The sequence below is a fragment of the Mustela lutreola genome, chromosome 9, assembly GCF_030435805.1.
Source record: "Mustela lutreola isolate mMusLut2 chromosome 9, mMusLut2.pri, whole genome shotgun sequence".
Classification (NCBI taxonomy): Eukaryota; Metazoa; Chordata; class Mammalia; order Carnivora; family Mustelidae; genus Mustela; species Mustela lutreola.
In genome coordinates, this window is record NC_081298.1 from 105518250 (window position 1) to 105534938 (window position 16689).

Consider the following 16689-nt stretch of genomic DNA (forward strand, 5'->3'; position numbering starts at 1 on the left):
AGAAAGGTCTTAGTTCATGGTCCTCCTCTGTGTTTCCTCAGTCCCTGGTTTTAACAAAGTCAGACCCCACGCCCTTCCCCCAACATTTCTCAGATGTTAAAGTAACAACACCTGGAGGTCACGGGCTCCTTCAGGCTTAAGGAAGGCATGTTTCCTGCTGTGTCTAATTCCATGACAGGAAAGGAGGGTAGGGACTCAACCCTAGATGAGATACAGGAGCACCTCCAGGTTGGTGCACAGACTCTGGGTTGGGCAAACCTGGGTTGGAACCCCACCTCCCATGCTTACTAGTTGTCTGACCTTGGGAAAGCCACTCAGTTCCTCAAAGCCTCTGAGCTCTGGGCTGCATTTGCCCTTCTTCTATGCCTATGGTGAAGCCCTAACACCCCTGGGATTAGATTAGAAGACAGGCTCTTTAGGGAGATCATTAAGGTTAAATGAGGTCATAAAGGTGGAGGTCTGATTCCATGAGACTGGTTGTCCCTTTAAGAAGGGATGAGAGATGTCTCTCTCCAGGACTGCAGAGAGTCTAGGCCATGTGAGGACACGGAGAGGAGGAGACGGTCTGCAAGCGGGAAGAGACCTCTCCCCGGAAATGAATCCTAATGGCACATTGATCGTGAGCTTCTGGCCTCCAGAACAGTGAGAAAAGTCATTTCTGTTGTCGAAGGCACTGCATCTGTGGTATTCTGTGAGGAGTTTGCTCTAATAAGCTCAGTTCCCTCACAGGGGGATAAAACTAGCGTTTGCATCATGGGGCTACTGTGAGGGTCCGGCAGGAAATACGCATGCTTCTTTGGGATTTTCTATAACATCTTCATCACCTGGAACAGTATCTGGCATAGAGAGGATGTTCAATAAATATTTACTCCATGAATAAATACAGCTATCCAGAAAGGAAGCTGTCAAACTAAATACACATGCGTATTTCTGAGCTTTTCACTAACCTCCGCTTCTTTCATCATTGGTGACCTTTCACCAGGAAAGGACAGCAAGCGAAAGTGTTTAAGAAAAGTGCAAGGACAGTGTCCTATTTTCAACTGGATCTGCCCCTTAATGGCCTCTGTTCTGTGAGTTGGGAAAGGACCATTTGGCAGACCATGGGGAGAGTTGGAGCCTCTGGGAGGAGGGGGCACGGACCAGAGAGCTTCCAGGAAGCCTCTGAGCTCGGGTCCGGCCTTGTGGGCCTGAGGCCCTGGAGCAGAGGGGAGAGCCCTTCCTCCAGAGAGGCAGAGAGGCTGGAGACCGTGGACCACAGCTGTGGGAGGCCATGTGGGGAAGCTCATGGGAGCCTCATGGGGCAACTGGGTTTGGGGTTAGAGGCCACAGCAGACCCACCTTCCTGGTGCTTGTGAGATGCAAATGATGAGAATAATAGGACCTCTGTCCCCAGGCCATTTGTGGTAGAGTCTGGGCTCCCAGGGATCAGAGCTCCTTCAGCCCAGCCATGGTGAGAGTTGGTTCTGGGGCAGCAGCAGGTGCACAGATGTACCCGCCACCCCTGGCGACCCAGGATGCTTGCTAGGGAGAGGCATCCTGGCTGCACTGACTTATGCCCCCTCCCTGATTCTTTCCAGGACAAGCTCAGGGGAAGCAAGCTCCAGTGAGTACTCAGGCTCCTCTCTTTCCTCCGCCTCCTCTCTTGTCTCTCCCTCGCCGCCGCTTTTCCTGGGCACAGCCCTACTTGCCCAGGGAGACCATCCACCCACCTCCATGCCATGCGAGCACTAGGGCTCCCGCCCCACCGGCTTCACTGGGGCACCTGCTCATCCGGCTGTGCACCCACCAGGCACCAGCTCTACCCCCAGACTGTTCTTCCTGCTGCCTCGGTCCCAGGCTATTGGCGCACAACTCCAGGGGGCGCCACTCACATAGCCGTGGCTGTGAATGTCCTGGGAGCGGTGCAGGGTCTGGCCCCTCAGGCAGAGTTGACTAGAGTCTGATTGCAGGTTGGAGCCACCCGTTCCACCCCCCAGATATGTAGGTAAGTGACGGTGGCCCCCTGGGTTTCAAAACACCGACCTCACTGGCCCTGCGGCCATGTTGGACACTGGTCATGAAAGCTCCTCTGAGTCCAGTGAAGTAGCCTGAAAGGCCCACTGTAAAAACACGGATGGTTTATTCTATGGGGGAAAGAGAGGAAGTCACTGCGGGGTGGGGGGGTGCTGGAAGGTGAGGCCAGTCTCCTCAGTCCCCTGTCCAGATTCCCCAGCCTGGAACAAAGGTGCCCCCAGCCCATCTCCTTGGCCCACCCCGGGGACCAGCAGATTTGAGGTAAGTGCAGGTGCTGAGCCTGGGGTGGAGGGAGGTGGGCCACAGTGCCTACCACTGGTACTGCCCCTCTTCTGTCCCTTCTGGAAAGCCCAGGGGGAGGAGGAAGAAGATGAAGATGAATATGAGCTGCCCCCCTGTGAGGCTCTGCCGTTCAGTCTCGCCCCAGCCCACCTTCCTGACACCGAGGAGGACTCTGTGTACTTGGGTAAGGGCTGGGCATTTGAGGCAGGGGGTTGGGTGGTCAGGCAGGACAGAGGTCCCCATGAGGAAGGAGGGCACAGGCCTTGCCTCTTCTCCCTTTGTCTGTGCTGGGACGGCAAGGGGAGGCCTCAGCCGGCAGCTGCGGAAGCTTCTGGGCTGGGCAGAGAGAGGGAAGGATGAAGGAAAGGCGGAGGGAGGAGGGAGAAAGGCAAGAGGAAGAGTGGGAAGGGGAGAGGAGGCTGGAGGGGCACGGTAACCAAGGCAACAGTGGGAGAGCAGGAGGCCCGACAAGGTCCCTGGGGCCTCCTCTGAGATCCCTCATTTCTCAGAGCAAGGGTAGGGGTGCCAGGAGAGCCTGGCTGCTGCTGGCCTCCCACCCCCAGAGCTCCTCCACGAGGCCAGGTGGGGGCAGCAAAGCTGGCCGCCTCCAGTTGCCATGGAGACGGGGCTGTGGGGAAGCCAGTGAGGGGGAGAAGGGGAGGAAACAGAGGCTAGGTGGGGGGTGGGAGGAAAATTGGAAACCTATGTGGGAGGAACCCACGGACCCACGATGCCTGGGGCCTTTTCCAGATCACGCTGGCCCCGTGGGCGCATCCAAGTCACCACCACCGCAGCCCCAGGCCACAACGGTGAACAGTACCCTCCCCCAAGCCCCTCCTTCCCCACCCACCCGACCCGGCTACCCTTTCCCAGGGTGTAAATCTAAGAGGCATCTCATTTGCAAGATTTCCCCCATATTTGCATTCAAGAGGCCCCTGAGGGTGCCTGGATGGCTCAGCTGTTAAGGGTCCTGCCTTCAGCTCAGGTCTTGATCCCAGGGTCCTGGAATCAAGGCCGGCATCGGGTTCCCTGCTCGGTGGGGAACCTGCTTCTCCCTCTCCCACTCCCCCGGCTTGTGTTCTCTCTCTGTCAAATACATAGATAAATAATCTTTAAAAAAAAAAAAAAAAAAAAAAAGAGGTCCCTGAAAAATTAAATGTGTTAGAAGAGGAACCCTGTCAGCCCTCGCTGCTCCCACCTTCCCCCCCGCCCCCCCCCCAGCGCTGTGCCCCTGGCTGTCCTCATCCTCCAGGACTCACCCTTCCTCTGGAGCCGGAGCCCAGAAGGCAGGGCTGGCTCGGCTTCTCCTCCCCAGTCCCTAGAGCCTGCGGACCCCTCCCTGCCTAGACAGTGGAGAAATCCTTCATTTTGCTGCCATCACTGCCCGCTGGGCTGAGAGAAGCTTATGGTCTCACAAGTTACCGCTTTCATCATAGATTTTACTGGAATAAAAAGAAAATCAGGGAGAGATTCACAACAAAGCAAGAGCCACAGGACCGAGGCAAAGAGTCACCTCTGCACAGGAGTCCTTGTGCTGCTGTGGTGTCAAGGCCCATTCCCACCCCGCCATCCTTGCCCTCCCCTGACTCAGTTCCCCTCTCCCTCCTCCCTAACCCTAGTCCTCCTCCCCGCCCCTTTGTGCCCACAGCTGAAGGCGGTACTGAGCCTGAAGGAGGCTAAGAAGCAGGGACAGCCCTTCCCCCTCAGGAAGCAAGGTAAAGAGGATGTCCTGTCTTTTTCAGAGGCCCACTGGTTGCCCACCCCTGAGGGTAGACCTGATCTCCTCTAACTTGGTTTCAGGCTTTGCCTGGTCACTTTGCAGGTTACCCCCTGCAATCACTGGGGGTCCTCGGTTTTTTTTTTTTTTTTTTTTTTTTTTTTTGCCTGCTGATTGCCCATCCCTGTTAAGGCAGTTCAGGGGGAGACTGAGGGCTGGAGCCCAGAAATGCTTTGCCTGAGATCACAAAGCAGCAGAGTCCCTGACTCCCAGGTCTGGTTGTGCATCTGCTGTGGTGTCCGGGCCAGGCAAGGGACACTCTGGACTGAGGAGTTCTGAAGGGCAGCCTCACCTGCCCAGAGGACCTGCACTGTTGAAACACATCTGAGTGTCATCCCCCATCCAAGGGGCCCTTTGGCTGCCCGTCTCTGATTCTGCCCTTGTCATTATTGCTATCACTGTCCAGAGACTGCCCAAGCTAAGAGCCCCGAGGCCTGTGAACACAGAACCTCTGGGGTGTCGGGATAGTGAGGGACCTCAGCCTTGTGTTTTTGTCTGAAAATGGCTCAAGAGGGGCAGTCTCCTCCTGCCTCAGGGCAAACAGCTAACCTGAGGCATGTTTGTGTCTTCTATGCTCAGTGGTTGGTAAGCCTTCATGAGCTTGGGGGTGATTTTGATTTTTGGAATACCCCGAAGTCATTTGGAGCAAGCCTGGCAAATCATTTGGGAGGTTCAGTTGGGCAGCACCCCTGGGGTTATGAAGTGGGGTGATTGGAACTCAGGTGGCTATCTCCTGGAGCTTCAAAGCTGGCTCAGGGGGTGCTCTCAGATAAGGTCCGAGGACACTCCACTCTCCCAGCTTAATTTTCGTTGAGTTCCTTTCTCTCTGTATTTCTGACTGCTGGTTTCTCTTTTTCCTTCCAGAGCTGGTTACACCAGCCAGAGAGGTGAGTGGCCCCCCTGCCCACCCGTCACAGGGTTCTGGCTAGGAAGTTGGCAGGGCTGGGGTAGCAGGCCTGGAAGAGCCAGGAAATATCCCTGAAACCAAAGAAAAGGGCTCAGAGCAGAGTGGCATCCTGTTTGCCATGGGCCCCTGTCAGGATGTAAGCGAGCTCTCCGTGCCACCCAGCGCTACTGGGGAAGGCCTCCCCCAGAGGCCTCCCAGAGGCCACTCTTCCTGGATGCCCACATTTAGGAGAGCTGGAGCCTACAGGTACCTCTGAAGGGGAAGGTGCTCGTGGGTGCTCCTCCCCCAGGCAAAGGAGTAACTGAAATCATTCTAGCTAGCTCTCAGAAAGTCACCACCTTGTGAGGGGGGAGGGAGATACCCAAAGTAGCCCCCCCAAGGCTCCCCGGTGATGGATTCACCCTCTCTCCCATTTGCGGGTCAAACCCTTAGGTGCCAGGCCTTCCAAAGAAACCTGATAATAACGTCTATGTGGAATGTGAGTCCAGTCCGGGTGAACACCTCCCTCTGTCCCAGGTCCCTCCTGCCCTGGGGCCCTCGGCTGCTCAAAACAGGACACATTCTGGCTTCATGTTCTTCCCTTGTCTTCCCTCACTGTTCCACCAATACACATTTGCCTTCAGACACTCACAGGGACACCCATGCTTTGGCCTTTGGTCCAGATTGAACCCCCACTGCATAGCGGGGGTTACTTACTCAAAGGCTGCATGGGGCTTCCCAGCTCTTGTGTCAGGACAGCCCTCCCTCTGGTTGGAAGGACTCCCAGAGATCCCAGGCTGCTGAGAGGCAGCAGGCCCTGCAGGCATCTGCTCCCCTCTCTGGTCAGCGTGGGTACTCCTGCCTGGTGCCCAGCTCAGCCCAGCCTGCCCTCCCTATTTCAGTCCCAGCCTTGACTAGGACTCTGAGCTCCCAAGTCCTGATGCCCCCAATCTCTCTGCCAAGGATATCAATGGTGCCCAGGTGAGTGCCCGCTGGGTGTATGGGTGTGTGTGTGTGTGTGTGTGCGCGCACACACACACACACACACACACACACAAAATGGCCAACTCTGGCTTCCCCATCTCTGACCCCGCAATCTCTGGGTTCCCTGGGCTCTTTCTCTTAAAGGAAGTAAAACCTAAGCTCTCTTCCCCACCTTGCCCCCCGCAGGCCCACTGTAGCTCCCCAGGAAGCTCGGAACGTAAGAGGCTATTAGCCAGGGGACCTGTGACCTGGGGTTGGGGGTAGGCTCAGGGAGAAACTTTGGGCCCAGGGGATAGGATTACAGAATTGAGTCTCTTCTGAGCAGGCTTTCTGTGTCCCAGGGAGCAGCGAATGCCACCTCTAAAGGTGAGTACGGGCATCTTCAGTGTGGACCCTAGGCAGTCCTGCCTCCCACCCTAGCCACAGGCCTGCAGCCCCAAGTCTGCTCCCCAGCCCTCTGCCCACCTCTCATGCCCCACTTTGCTGTGGGAATCCTTGCAGCTCTGACTTCAGGTGAGAGCAGGCCTACAGGGATCCTACGGGGGCAATTTCTAGGGTCTTCGACAAAGCAGGAAACTCCCAGCCTGTACCTCAAGATCACCCCTCATTTGAAGGTCACATATGGCCTAGCTGATAGGTCCTACCAAAGTCTGAGGCCTGGAGAGGAGGGGTAACGCACTCAGTGTCCAGTTTTGGGCTTCAGGCCTATGCGCACAGCCCTCTAACCTCCCCCACCTCTGCAGCCAGACCCAAAGCCTTCTTTGTCTAATCCCCTCCCAGCCTCAACTCTGTAATCTGCTTCTCCCAGCAGGAAGGAGATCTTCTTTTTCCTCTAGAGCACCTACCTGGAGCACCTCAACTGCTGAGGTGAGGTGGGGCTAGGAGAGGGCTGGGAGGAGGCAGACAGGGACCCGCCTTGGGCTGGTGGCTGCTATCACAAGGAACACATTGAACGTGGGCATGTAGCCCTGTGCTGGGCAGCAGGCACAGACACATCTTGGTTCTACTGGCACAGACTCAGTCTGGAGAAGGCAGATGTGAACACAAAGAACCACACAGCCCAGGGTTCTCTGTGTCCCAGCCCCTCTCCAGTGCCCTGGCACATCTCTGAGTGGCTGTATGTGTACGCACAGGACGGCAGCCTGCTGGGTCAGCCCTGGTACTCAGGAAACTGTGACCGCCATGCTGTTGAGAGTGCCCTGCTCCAAGTCCAAAAGGTGGGCAACTGCAGCCTTCCTGGGCCTTTGCGGAAACCCTTCTGCTCATGGGCTATGGCTGACTGAGCAACTGGAGATGGGAGGGTGGGTGGGAGGTGGGTTGCTGACCATCTGTGGGCCAAGGCTGCAGGTAGGCTAGTTGAGAGATGGGGTTGACAGATGGGGTCTCCTCCACAGGATGGCGCCTACACTGTGCGCCCCAGTTCAGAGCCTCACAGCTCCCAGCCCCTCACCCTGGCAGTGCTTCTCCATGGCCGGGTCTTCAATATTCCCATCCGGCAGCTGGACGGTGGGAGGCATTATGCCCTGGGCCGGCAGGGCAGGAACAACGAGGAGGTGGGTGCTGGAGGAGGATGGGGACTAGCAGACAAGAGGGCACAACAGAGCCAGGTGCATTTGCCTAGGGGAAAACACACGTTTGGCATTTTTCTGGACTGGGTGGACATGACAGAAGCCAGGGACTTGAAGTCCTTCTCAGAAGGAGACACCCCCTCCTGCACGGCTCAGTCCGTCCAGGGCCCCAGGTGGGGGTGGGGGTTTTTTGTGCCTGCCACGACCCCAGCCAGGAGGAGAGTGAGCACTGGGTAATCTAGACTCTGTCCATGCCAAGGATTGGACTTTGTGCCCGGCATTTGCTGAGGTTTCCATGCTAGAAGGCCTGGGCAGAGGAAGGGCCCCAGAGTTATTTCTACCTGGCTGGCTAACAGCACGCCCGTGGGTGCTGTGGTGAGAAAATTCCATGAGGCCTGGAACGGGGCACAAAAGGGCAGTAGAACTTCATGGGGCAAACTGAAAGGAAAGGATTTAGAAAAATGTCAACAGGCCCCTTCCCCAGCATGAGGCTCGGGGGACTCACTGATGCCCTGCGTCCTGTCTAGCTGTTTCCATCCGTGGTCGCCATGGTCCAGCACTACACACAGCACCCCCTGCCCCTTGTGGACAGATACAGCCATCGCTGTCAGCTCACCTGCCTGCTCTTCCCGACTAAGCCCTGACCACAGCGTGGATTGTACGCAACTGCCTCTGGCCCCACAGTTTGCTCTTTGCCCTAGTCACCTTGCTGTGTCCCTCTCGCCTCTCCCCCGTCTCCACCCCTCCAGGCCCTCCCCTTCTCTTGTTGCAGTCCCTGCAGACCTGGCCGAAAGGCTTTCAGAAAGGTTCCCCAGAAGCAGAAAGAACCCCTGAGACCCCACACCAGCTTCACCTGGAGCTTGGAGGTGCCCCTCCCTGCTGCACATCCAAGGCTGGGAAGCAGGGGTCAGGCAGAGCCCCCTCTCCCAGGCCCCAGGCATGGCTGGGTCTGTACTGTTCCCAAGGGCCTCCCAGCCGCTCTGGATAAAGGCCTCCTCCAGGAAGCTGAGCCTCGGGAGGCCTGCCGGGGGCACTGCTTGGACACAAAGGGAATCCTTTCACATTCTCTTAGGGGCTTAGCACAGGGCTGGCAGCTTGGTTGCACTGTACATAGTCTGCTTTCAATAAATATTTGTTGAATGAATCTGGAATCTGCTGGGCGAGGCAGAGGTGGCCTCCATGAGGCTCCAAGGTCCTTAAATGTCCCAGGATGCAGACCGGGTCTGAGCGTGGTGGAGCAGCGGTGGCCAGGGCAGGAAGGGTCAGCCCCATTTCTGTACCTGATTGGGTTTTTTACCCTTAGACGTCCCGTGGAGGGTGGCTTGCTTTTGCTTGTGTTTTCGGGGCTCAGAATGGGGTAAGGGTGTGAAAGGCTTGGTACTGTCTGCCGCCCCACATATGACGAGAACGGCCTTAAGTATTTGTCCCCCACCGAGGAATGAGCCCGAGTTTGCTCACTTGGTGTTGTCTAGAGTAGGGGAGACAGGCGGACCCCAGGAAGCAACTGGGTATTGGACGTGCCAGTCCGAAGACCAAAAGCTATGGAAGGCCCAAGGGTGGGGCTTAGAGAAGATTAGCGGTCAGGGAGCAGATCTGCCTGCGGGACGCGCCCGGGAAGGTACAGCTCCCGCTCCGGGAGCCTGGGCGGGGGTTGGGGGATGGCCAGAGATCCGCGGCCCGCCGGCTGGCCGGCGCGCGTGCGCGCGCGCGCGCGCGCGCGGGGACGGGAGCGTTCCGAGCCCTGGCCCGGCGCCCGGAACGCCCCGTGCCGGAAGCGCCATGTGACCGTGACTGCGCAGAAGCCACGAGCGTCGCCAAACAAAGGGCGGCTCAGCGGCCGCCTGGCGCTTGGGCTGGCACCGAGGGGCGGGACCCCCTACCCCAAGCTGGGCCCCCGGCCCCGCCTCCCAACGGACCCCGGGCGCTGGCCGGCGGGGCGGCTCCGCATCGGATCGTGCGGAGGCCCAGGCTGGAGCGCGGGGAGATGGGCGAGGGTCGCGGCGGGCACTGGGAGATGCAAGTGCGATACGGGGCTAGGCTGGTGGTGGGGCGTTGGCGTTTGGCCCCCGCGCTCCCGGCTCTGACAGATCACCCTTTCCTTTATTTCTGTGATGGTGGTGGAGATAGAGGTCCCTACGCAATTATCCTAGGGGGAGGAGGCGTGCTCTGGACAGTGCAGGGCCTGATGGACAGTGTCCTAGCTAGCGTCTGTCTCCCAGATAAGCACTCGCGGGAATTCGGGTCAATGACTTTCAAGTCCCAGCAGGGATGTACCTTCTGGCCAGGCCACGGGGAAGGGGAGCAGCATGAGGCAGGTGGCACAGGGCAGGTGAGGGTGGCACGGCCTGTGATGTGGGAAGGGGATTAGCAGCTGGGGGCTCTCGCAGAAGTAGGTGGTTAGGAGACCTCAGGACAGCCTCCCTCGGCTCTGTTAGCCAGTCCTGGCTCCCTCGAGGCCCTATGTGGGAGTGTGGCCTGTCTCCTCTACACTTTCCCCAGTCTGATTCAGGTGGGAACTTAAGGACTGGAGAAGGTGGCCAGCCCAACCTTGGCCTCAGGGTACAATCAGACTCTCCCATCTCCCACCAGATTTTCAGCTTTCACTTCCCTTGAGGAGCCCTCTACTCAGGGCCTGCTTTTCCTAGTGGTGAATTTGCCTAGCCCCAAAGCTAGCTGGCCTGTGAGGGGAGCAGAAGCCACAGCACAGAGCTCTTGAGCCAGCAGCCTGACACTCTCAGCTTGGTACCAGCTGGAGGACTAACTTTAAGGAACTAGCCTCAGCCCTTCTCTCCTTAGGGAAAAAGAGAGGAGGAACAGTCCAGGCAGTGGGAATAGCCTGTGATAAGGGCTACCAAGGGCCCAAAAGAGCTTCGTTTCAAGAGCCACTCAGTTTAGCTAGTACCCTCCTCAGCCTACAGGTTACACTCAGATGTCCCCTGTTCCAGGAAGCCTTCCCAGATCCCCAAACCTGGGCTCAGGCGCTTAGGATACCTCTTAGCGATTGCCTTTTTACTCCTAGGAAAGGACCAAGCTACCACTGCCCACTATTGTGTATTTAGGACCTGGAATACAATAGGTGCCAAATATTTGTTCAAAGAGTCATTGAATTAAAAAAGGGAAAGAAAGAAAGAAAAAAAAGTCACTGAATAGGTCAGATCCAACCTGGATTCCTCTAAAGTTATTAACATTCCTTGATCAGAGCTTCCTTAGTAAAAGTTCAATAGAACTTTCTGTGATGATAGGAACATTCTATATCTGCATTGTCCAGTATAGTAGCCACTAGCACAGAGGTTACTGAGCACTTGAGGTGTGACTAGTGTGACTGAGGAACTGAATTTTTAACTATAATTGAATTAATTTTTAAAAAAGATTTTATTTATTTATTTGACAGAGAGCAAGATCACAAGTAGGCAGAGAGGCAGGCAGAGAGAGGGGGAAAGCAGGCTCCCTGCTGAGCAGAGAGCCCGATGGCCTCTATCCCAGGACCCTGAGATTATGACCCGAGCCAAAGGCAGAGGCTCTAACCACTGAGCCACCCAGGCACCCCTAATTGAATTAATTTTAATTAATTTAAATTTAAATAGCCACATGTGGTTCCTTGCTATCTTATTGTTCCAAATCTTTTGCATTAAGTGTGAGGGGCAGTGGTAGAAGAGAAAGCTGGAGAACTTGGGAGGGGGGCTAGGTCCTGAGAAGCCTGGGAAGCCTCCATAATGAGTGTGGGCAAAGGGGAGCCATTGAGGTTCAGGGGAGGGGGGGTGCAGGAGAAATAGTATTTGAGGAGGGTCTCTCTAGCTGTGATGTGCTGAATGGGTTGAAGAGGCAGCACAGGGACAGAGAGAACAATAGGGGCTGCAGATATTTCTGTGATTCAGATGAGAGATGACATCCTTTGTTTTTGTTTTTGTTTTTGTTTTTTTTGCCATGTTAGTGTCCCTTCAAACACCCCAGCCCCACTTCCTCTCACCTAAAAGGCCAGACTCTAGAAAATTCCAGGCAGGGTCAGCAATTGGGAGATCAAGTCTGGGAGAAACGCCAATACAGAAGAAGCCCCTGTATTACCACCAGTGGTTTGCCTGTCTCCATTTGCCAGGATAGGCCTGTAGGATGGGGAGCTGAGGAAGTACGCAGCCAGGAAGTTCGTGAAAGTCCCTGGCAAGACCACACCTGCTGGGGCTCATGGTGTGCTCCCTGCAACCATTCAGCAAGCTTTTGGCTTTGGTTTCTAAAGCAGTTGCTTGACCTTCGGCAAAAATATGGGCTCTGGAGTCTGAAGGACCCACATTTAAAGCCAACTCAGTTACTCACTGGCTGTGTGTCCTTAAAGTCGGTCTCTTTAGTTTTTTTTTTTTTTTTAATCTCTATTTAAATTCAATTGAGCTAGCATGTAGTGTATTATTAGTTTCAGGAGTAGAATTTAGTGATTCATCGGTTGCATAGAACACCCAGTGCTCATTACATCAAGTGCCCTGCTTAGTGCCTGTCACCCAGTTCCCTTCCCTCCCACCCACCTCCCCTCTGGCAACCTCTCTTTATTTTTTAAATGGGGCTAATAGTATCTACTTCTTAGGGTTACTGTGAGAATGAGAAATGATTTATGTAACATATACTTAGCCTAATGTGGAGTCTGACATAGAGTGGAGCCAAATGATTGGTACCTAATGATAATCCTGTGAATAGACCAAGCTTGGTTCTGGTCCCACTTGTATGCTCTTCGGGGGCTCTTTCTGACTTGGGCTTTCCTAACAGCCCCGTACACACATACACACACGTGCGTGTGCGCGTGCTCAGCCCTTAGGAATTGCAGGTACTGTGATGATTGTTTTGTCTGCCCACCTGGCTTTCCTTTCACGTCCTTCTGGTGATGTCATCCGCTCCCCCAACCATAGGACCCGCCTCTGACCTAGGTCTGACTAGAGCCAAGACAGGCCCAATTAAAGCCTTCTCTGAGATGGATATATTGATGTTCTGGGGCGCCTGGGTGGCTCAGTGGGTTAAGCCTCTGCCTTTGGCTCAGGTCATGATCTCAGGGTCCTGGAATCGAGCCCCGAATCAGGCTCTCTGCTCAGTGGGGAGCCTGCTTCCTCCTCTCTCTCTCTCTGCTGTCTCTCTGCCTACTTGTGATCTCTGTCAAGTAAATAAATAAAATCTTAAAAAAAAAAAGATGGATATATTGATGTTCAGAGAAAGAAGCCATCTCTCCAAGCCTGAATTTGGGCTGCAAATGGCCACCTTCCCTACCATGGGGACAGAGCCTAACAGCAAAATCAGGCAAAAACAAGGAGCAAGACTCTTGGAGACACTGGGTCCGGGGCCAATGTCGCAGCTTTAGTTGTAGTGCCCCTCCCAGCTATGTGAGCTAGAAATTTCCTTTTTGGTTTAAGCTAGTAGGAGTATGGCATCTGATATTCGTCAAGATGACCCTTGCCTGCCACAGGCACTTGTGTGGTTGAAGTCTGGGGGAATTGGGGGTTTTTCTGAAGCATAGAGCCCTTAGTGGTAGAACCAGAGTTTAGATTTGTCTGACTGGCTCTAGGTTGGCCATGAACTCACAGCCCACACATCATTCACAAGTGTTTACTGAGTGCATATTATGTGTCACGCACTAAACTAGCATCCTGTTCCCCCTCCACACCTACTGGAGGTCTCCTCCTCCCCACCTTCACTCCTAATCTCTAAGGACCCGCAAATCAGAGGATGTGAAAAACAGTTTTCTCCCCTAGGAGGGGGAACACACTCATGGTCTTTACAGAATCAATACTCCAGGATCCTCTTCATGTGCCAAAGATGGGAGAGGAGCCAGCCAGCTACCTACCTACCTACCTACTGCAGTCTGCTTGGCATGGAGTTGAGTCCTAGCCCTGGCCCAGAGCCCCGAGGCAGAGTTTCTGCCTGCACCCTACATGAGCGACAGGTTCCTGCTCCCTTTTATGGCTGCTGTGGTCACTTATGGGGATACTGAGGTTGTTTTAAAAGTGGTTTTTATCTCAATGGACCCACATGTCCCCTTTGTTTACTTTGCAAATCTGGTTGAGGAGAGAGAGGGGTGTTGGGAAGAGAAGGACTTCTCTTCCCAAGAGAAGGACAGTGGTTTCCAAATCTGGTCCTCAGAACACCCATGGACCATGATGATGACATCAACAGTTGGTGAGGGAAAAAAAGGAGAAAAACACAACCTGCAGAGTGAGCACTTCCTGAAGCAAAATTATTCCATTTAAAGGATGAACTTTTAGAGGGAAATCAAGCTTGTGCTCCTTTTTTGGTATCAAATCATACTTTCTTTTAGGCCACATTATTTTGCTGGGCCTCATCTTTAAAATGGAATGGGGGGGCAGGGTGCTCGGCTTACGTAACCTCCAAGGGCCTTTCCAACCTGATATCCCAAGATCTCCAGGCCCGGGGCTCATTGCTTGCTGCTTGGGACTGTGCCGCTCATAGCCTGGCCTGCTTCCCCCTTCTTCCCCGCCCCCTTCTCTACTTCTCCCCTCATCCCCTCCAGCCCTCCCTGCTCAGCACCATAATGTTTACCCTCTCGGCTGAGCTGGTCTTCTGTGCTCCTTGCAGAGAAACACCCCCTTCACAGTGCACTTTGGATTAATCGGAAACCCAGGGGATACAGCTTATAAAAGGCAAGTATAGGTTTGGAATAGCCTAATGTTTGTCCTGACATCATGAGTGGATTAGCCCAGCCTCCATAAAACCCTGGAAGGGCGGAGGGTCAGATACCAGGAGCAAACCTAAGAACAAACACCAAGACAGAGTCTGCATTAAAAGAGAAAGTTCTAGCAAAAGAATGCCATCATGGACTCCCACAGCACCCGAGCCATCTTGTCCTGTCTCTTCTTGTTAACGATGAGGAGATGAAAACCCAGGGAAGGGAGAGAAGTCTATGGCTGGGAGTGGGATGTACATTTTTTTCTCTAGCAATGCCTCAGCTGGGGGTAAGGTCTGGAGACGGAGAGGAAGTGAGGGAGACTTGGAAATTGAGTCCAGGAGAGGCCAGAAGCACTAGATTAGGGATGACCCAGGCCCCCGTGAGCCCTTGTGTCCCTCCCCCCAGCCTGCCCTCTCTGCTCTGGCCCCCCAGCTGTCCTTTCCTTTGCCTGTTGCTCTCAGCTCAGCTCTCAGGATATCACAGACAGCAGCCCTCATGGGCTTGGAGCAGGAGGAGGCTGGCAAGAGAGAGCGCTGGTTAGAGAATGAGGAGGGCTGATGGGTGCCCCCCAGAGTGCCCGGAAACTCTGCATGCCCTTTTGAGAAGCTCCAGAAAGAGGGGAGTTGAAGAGGAGCTGGCATTGCACTTAGAACAGACTCCTCTCCCCGCCACACATGTACTGTGGACCCCAGAAGGATCCAGGGATAGAGCAGGTGCCCAGCAGTTCCCATGGAGTCCACAAACCCCAAACACTGGGGAGAACAACAGAACAGGAATCCCTCCGCGAACCTCCTGTTGCATTCAACCCTCAGGTGAATAATAAGTGTGAGATAAAGGCTTCCCTGGAAGTCTCCATGATCCGCATCCTACCCATAACTCTAGCACCTGTTGCTGTTGGTAGAGGGTCATTTTTAAAGTGGTGATGTAAGGGGCCATAGAGGAGCCAGCTCCAGAGTTCCCGAATCTACCTGGGAGACACCACCAGCTTTAGGAAGTCTTCCAGCAAGGAGACCTTGGCCAGCCTGGGTGGCCTCACAAGGTCCCCAGCTGTGCCTGTCCTTGAGCACACAGGCCATCTGCTGCCTGGGAAGCTGGGAGTTGGGGCAGCTGGCTGACCTGGAAATGGAGAGCCCAGGGAGCCCCAGGCTTGCCGGCTCCACCGGGCCAGCCCCTGCCTGAGAGCAGAAGCAAGGCCAGGCTCCCCTCCAGGGAACCTCCTGCCTAATTCCCAGCCAGCTCTGCAGCTGATGCAAGGCCAGAGGTGGGTGAGCTCAGCCAGGCTCCGGTGCCGGGAGCTTCTGTACCCCCTCTGCGCTCTAGAAAATGTACCAATTCGTTCCCTTCTGCCTTGGCCCTCCTGGGTTTCTAGCTCCATTCCTTCTGGAAGCAGGGCAGGGCCCTCTAAGGGAAGGCTCTGGGAACAGGTGCTGCTGGGAGCTGTGGTAGCGCTGGGCATTTCTGAGTCAGCCCAGCTGCCTGCACCCGCAGCCTGTGAACAACGTGGGCACCCAGAGTTTTGCTTCCGGAGCACCTGTTCAGGGAGGGCCTGGGCAACCGTTTGCTCTCAGGCTCTCTCCAGGCTGGCCCGATTCCTCTTCGCCAGGAGGTCAGACCCTCTTGTCCCGTTTGAGGGTAGACTTACCTCTACCTGTTTTCACTCTGTCAACGTCCAGGCCTAAGGCAGGGATGCCAAGGCCCTCTTACCCTCCCAAGGCACCGTCAGCTCAAGATGGGCATTCCTATGGCATTCGCTAAGAGCTCAGTGATAATGACGTGAGGTATAATATCATCATGTAGACGATGGGTGTCACATTTGATGTCCTCCAAGGGATGATGCCATGATGTAGGGCAGCTCCGGCAGAGAGGTCAAGGGGCAGAATCAGGAGTCATGCCCATGGGCCCGTCCATCAGGCATGGCCCTGAGCAGGAAGCAGCCTCCCACAGACTTGCTTGCTACTGGGACCCGGCTGAGGCAGAGGAAATTTTCTTGAGGACCCTGGGGACCAGGTAGAGGGGGCTGGCAGGACCAGTTGTGGAGCTGGGGTAGAGCTGTGCTGGGAGCCAAGCCCGTCTGGAAAGGCCTGGAGACATTCTGGGAGCACAGAGATGGGAGGCAGGGTACTTGGAGCGCAGAAGCCACAGCTCCTATGTGTCCCTCAGACAAAGGCTCATGGGTCACGACAACTTCAGGCTGCCACCAGCTGAGCTGGGGTCTCTGCCTGGGGACGGAAGCAGACTTTAGGACCAGTCCCTGCAGTTCTGGCTTGAGACCAGCAGTCGTGGCCGCTGCTGGCCTCCCTCTCCAGGCCAGGGTTGAAGGAGGCCATTCCATTTGGGCCTGCCCTTTGCCCTCGGCCATGCCTGGACCTTTCTGGGTGGCCGCACACACGTCTTCATGACCCTTGCCCACCTTCCCAGGGCTGCTTCCTGCTGGTGCAACTTGGGAGCCCGGTGAGCTCAGGCTGGCCTGGCTCGCGGGCAGGTGAGCACACAGTGCCCGGCGCTGGAGGGTACAGCCCGTGTT

General features: G+C 55.4%; 1 protein-coding gene across 4 annotated transcripts; it reads left to right on the plus strand.

The window, feature by feature from the left end:
* The first annotated feature begins 1398 nt into the window (after window positions 1-1398).
* Window positions 1399-8654, plus strand: SH2D6 (SH2 domain containing 6). Of its 4 annotated transcripts, none has more exons than XM_059188250.1 (15): window positions 1399-1450; window positions 1578-1603; window positions 1950-1984; window positions 2192-2479; window positions 3046-3104; window positions 3944-4010; window positions 4937-4959; window positions 5412-5457; window positions 5861-5939; window positions 6129-6159; window positions 6284-6308; window positions 6751-6809; window positions 7076-7159; window positions 7337-7495; window positions 8038-8654. In XM_059188250.1, the coding sequence occupies exons 1-15, from the start codon at window positions 1448-1450 to the stop codon at window positions 8152-8154; spliced, it is 1101 nt and encodes a 366-aa protein (XP_059044233.1). In that variant the 5' UTR covers window positions 1399-1447; the 3' UTR covers window positions 8155-8654. The 4 variants fall into 4 exon arrangements, with proteins under 4 accessions (XP_059044233.1, XP_059044234.1, XP_059044231.1 ...); XM_059188251.1 differs by lacking the exon at window positions 1399-1450 and having other exon boundaries at window positions 1457-1603; window positions 2192-2274; window positions 2368-2479; XM_059188248.1 differs by lacking the exon at window positions 1399-1450 and having other exon boundaries at window positions 1457-1603.
* The last annotated feature ends 8035 nt before the right edge of the window (window positions 8655-16689 follow it).

Excerpts from the sequence above, each read along its gene's own strand:
- SH2D6 (XM_059188248.1), top strand. The coding sequence starts at position 1,515 with ATGCTTGCTAGGGAGAGGCATCCTGGCTGCACTGACTTATGCCCCCTC. Across the intron at positions 4,960-5,411 it reads TGGTTACACCAGCCAGAGAG|GTGCCAGGCCTTCCAAAGAA; the intron begins GTGAGTGGCCCC and ends TCAAACCCTTAG. Across the intron at positions 6,810-7,075 it reads GGAGCACCTCAACTGCTGAG|GACGGCAGCCTGCTGGGTCA; the intron begins GTGAGGTGGGGC and ends GTGTACGCACAG.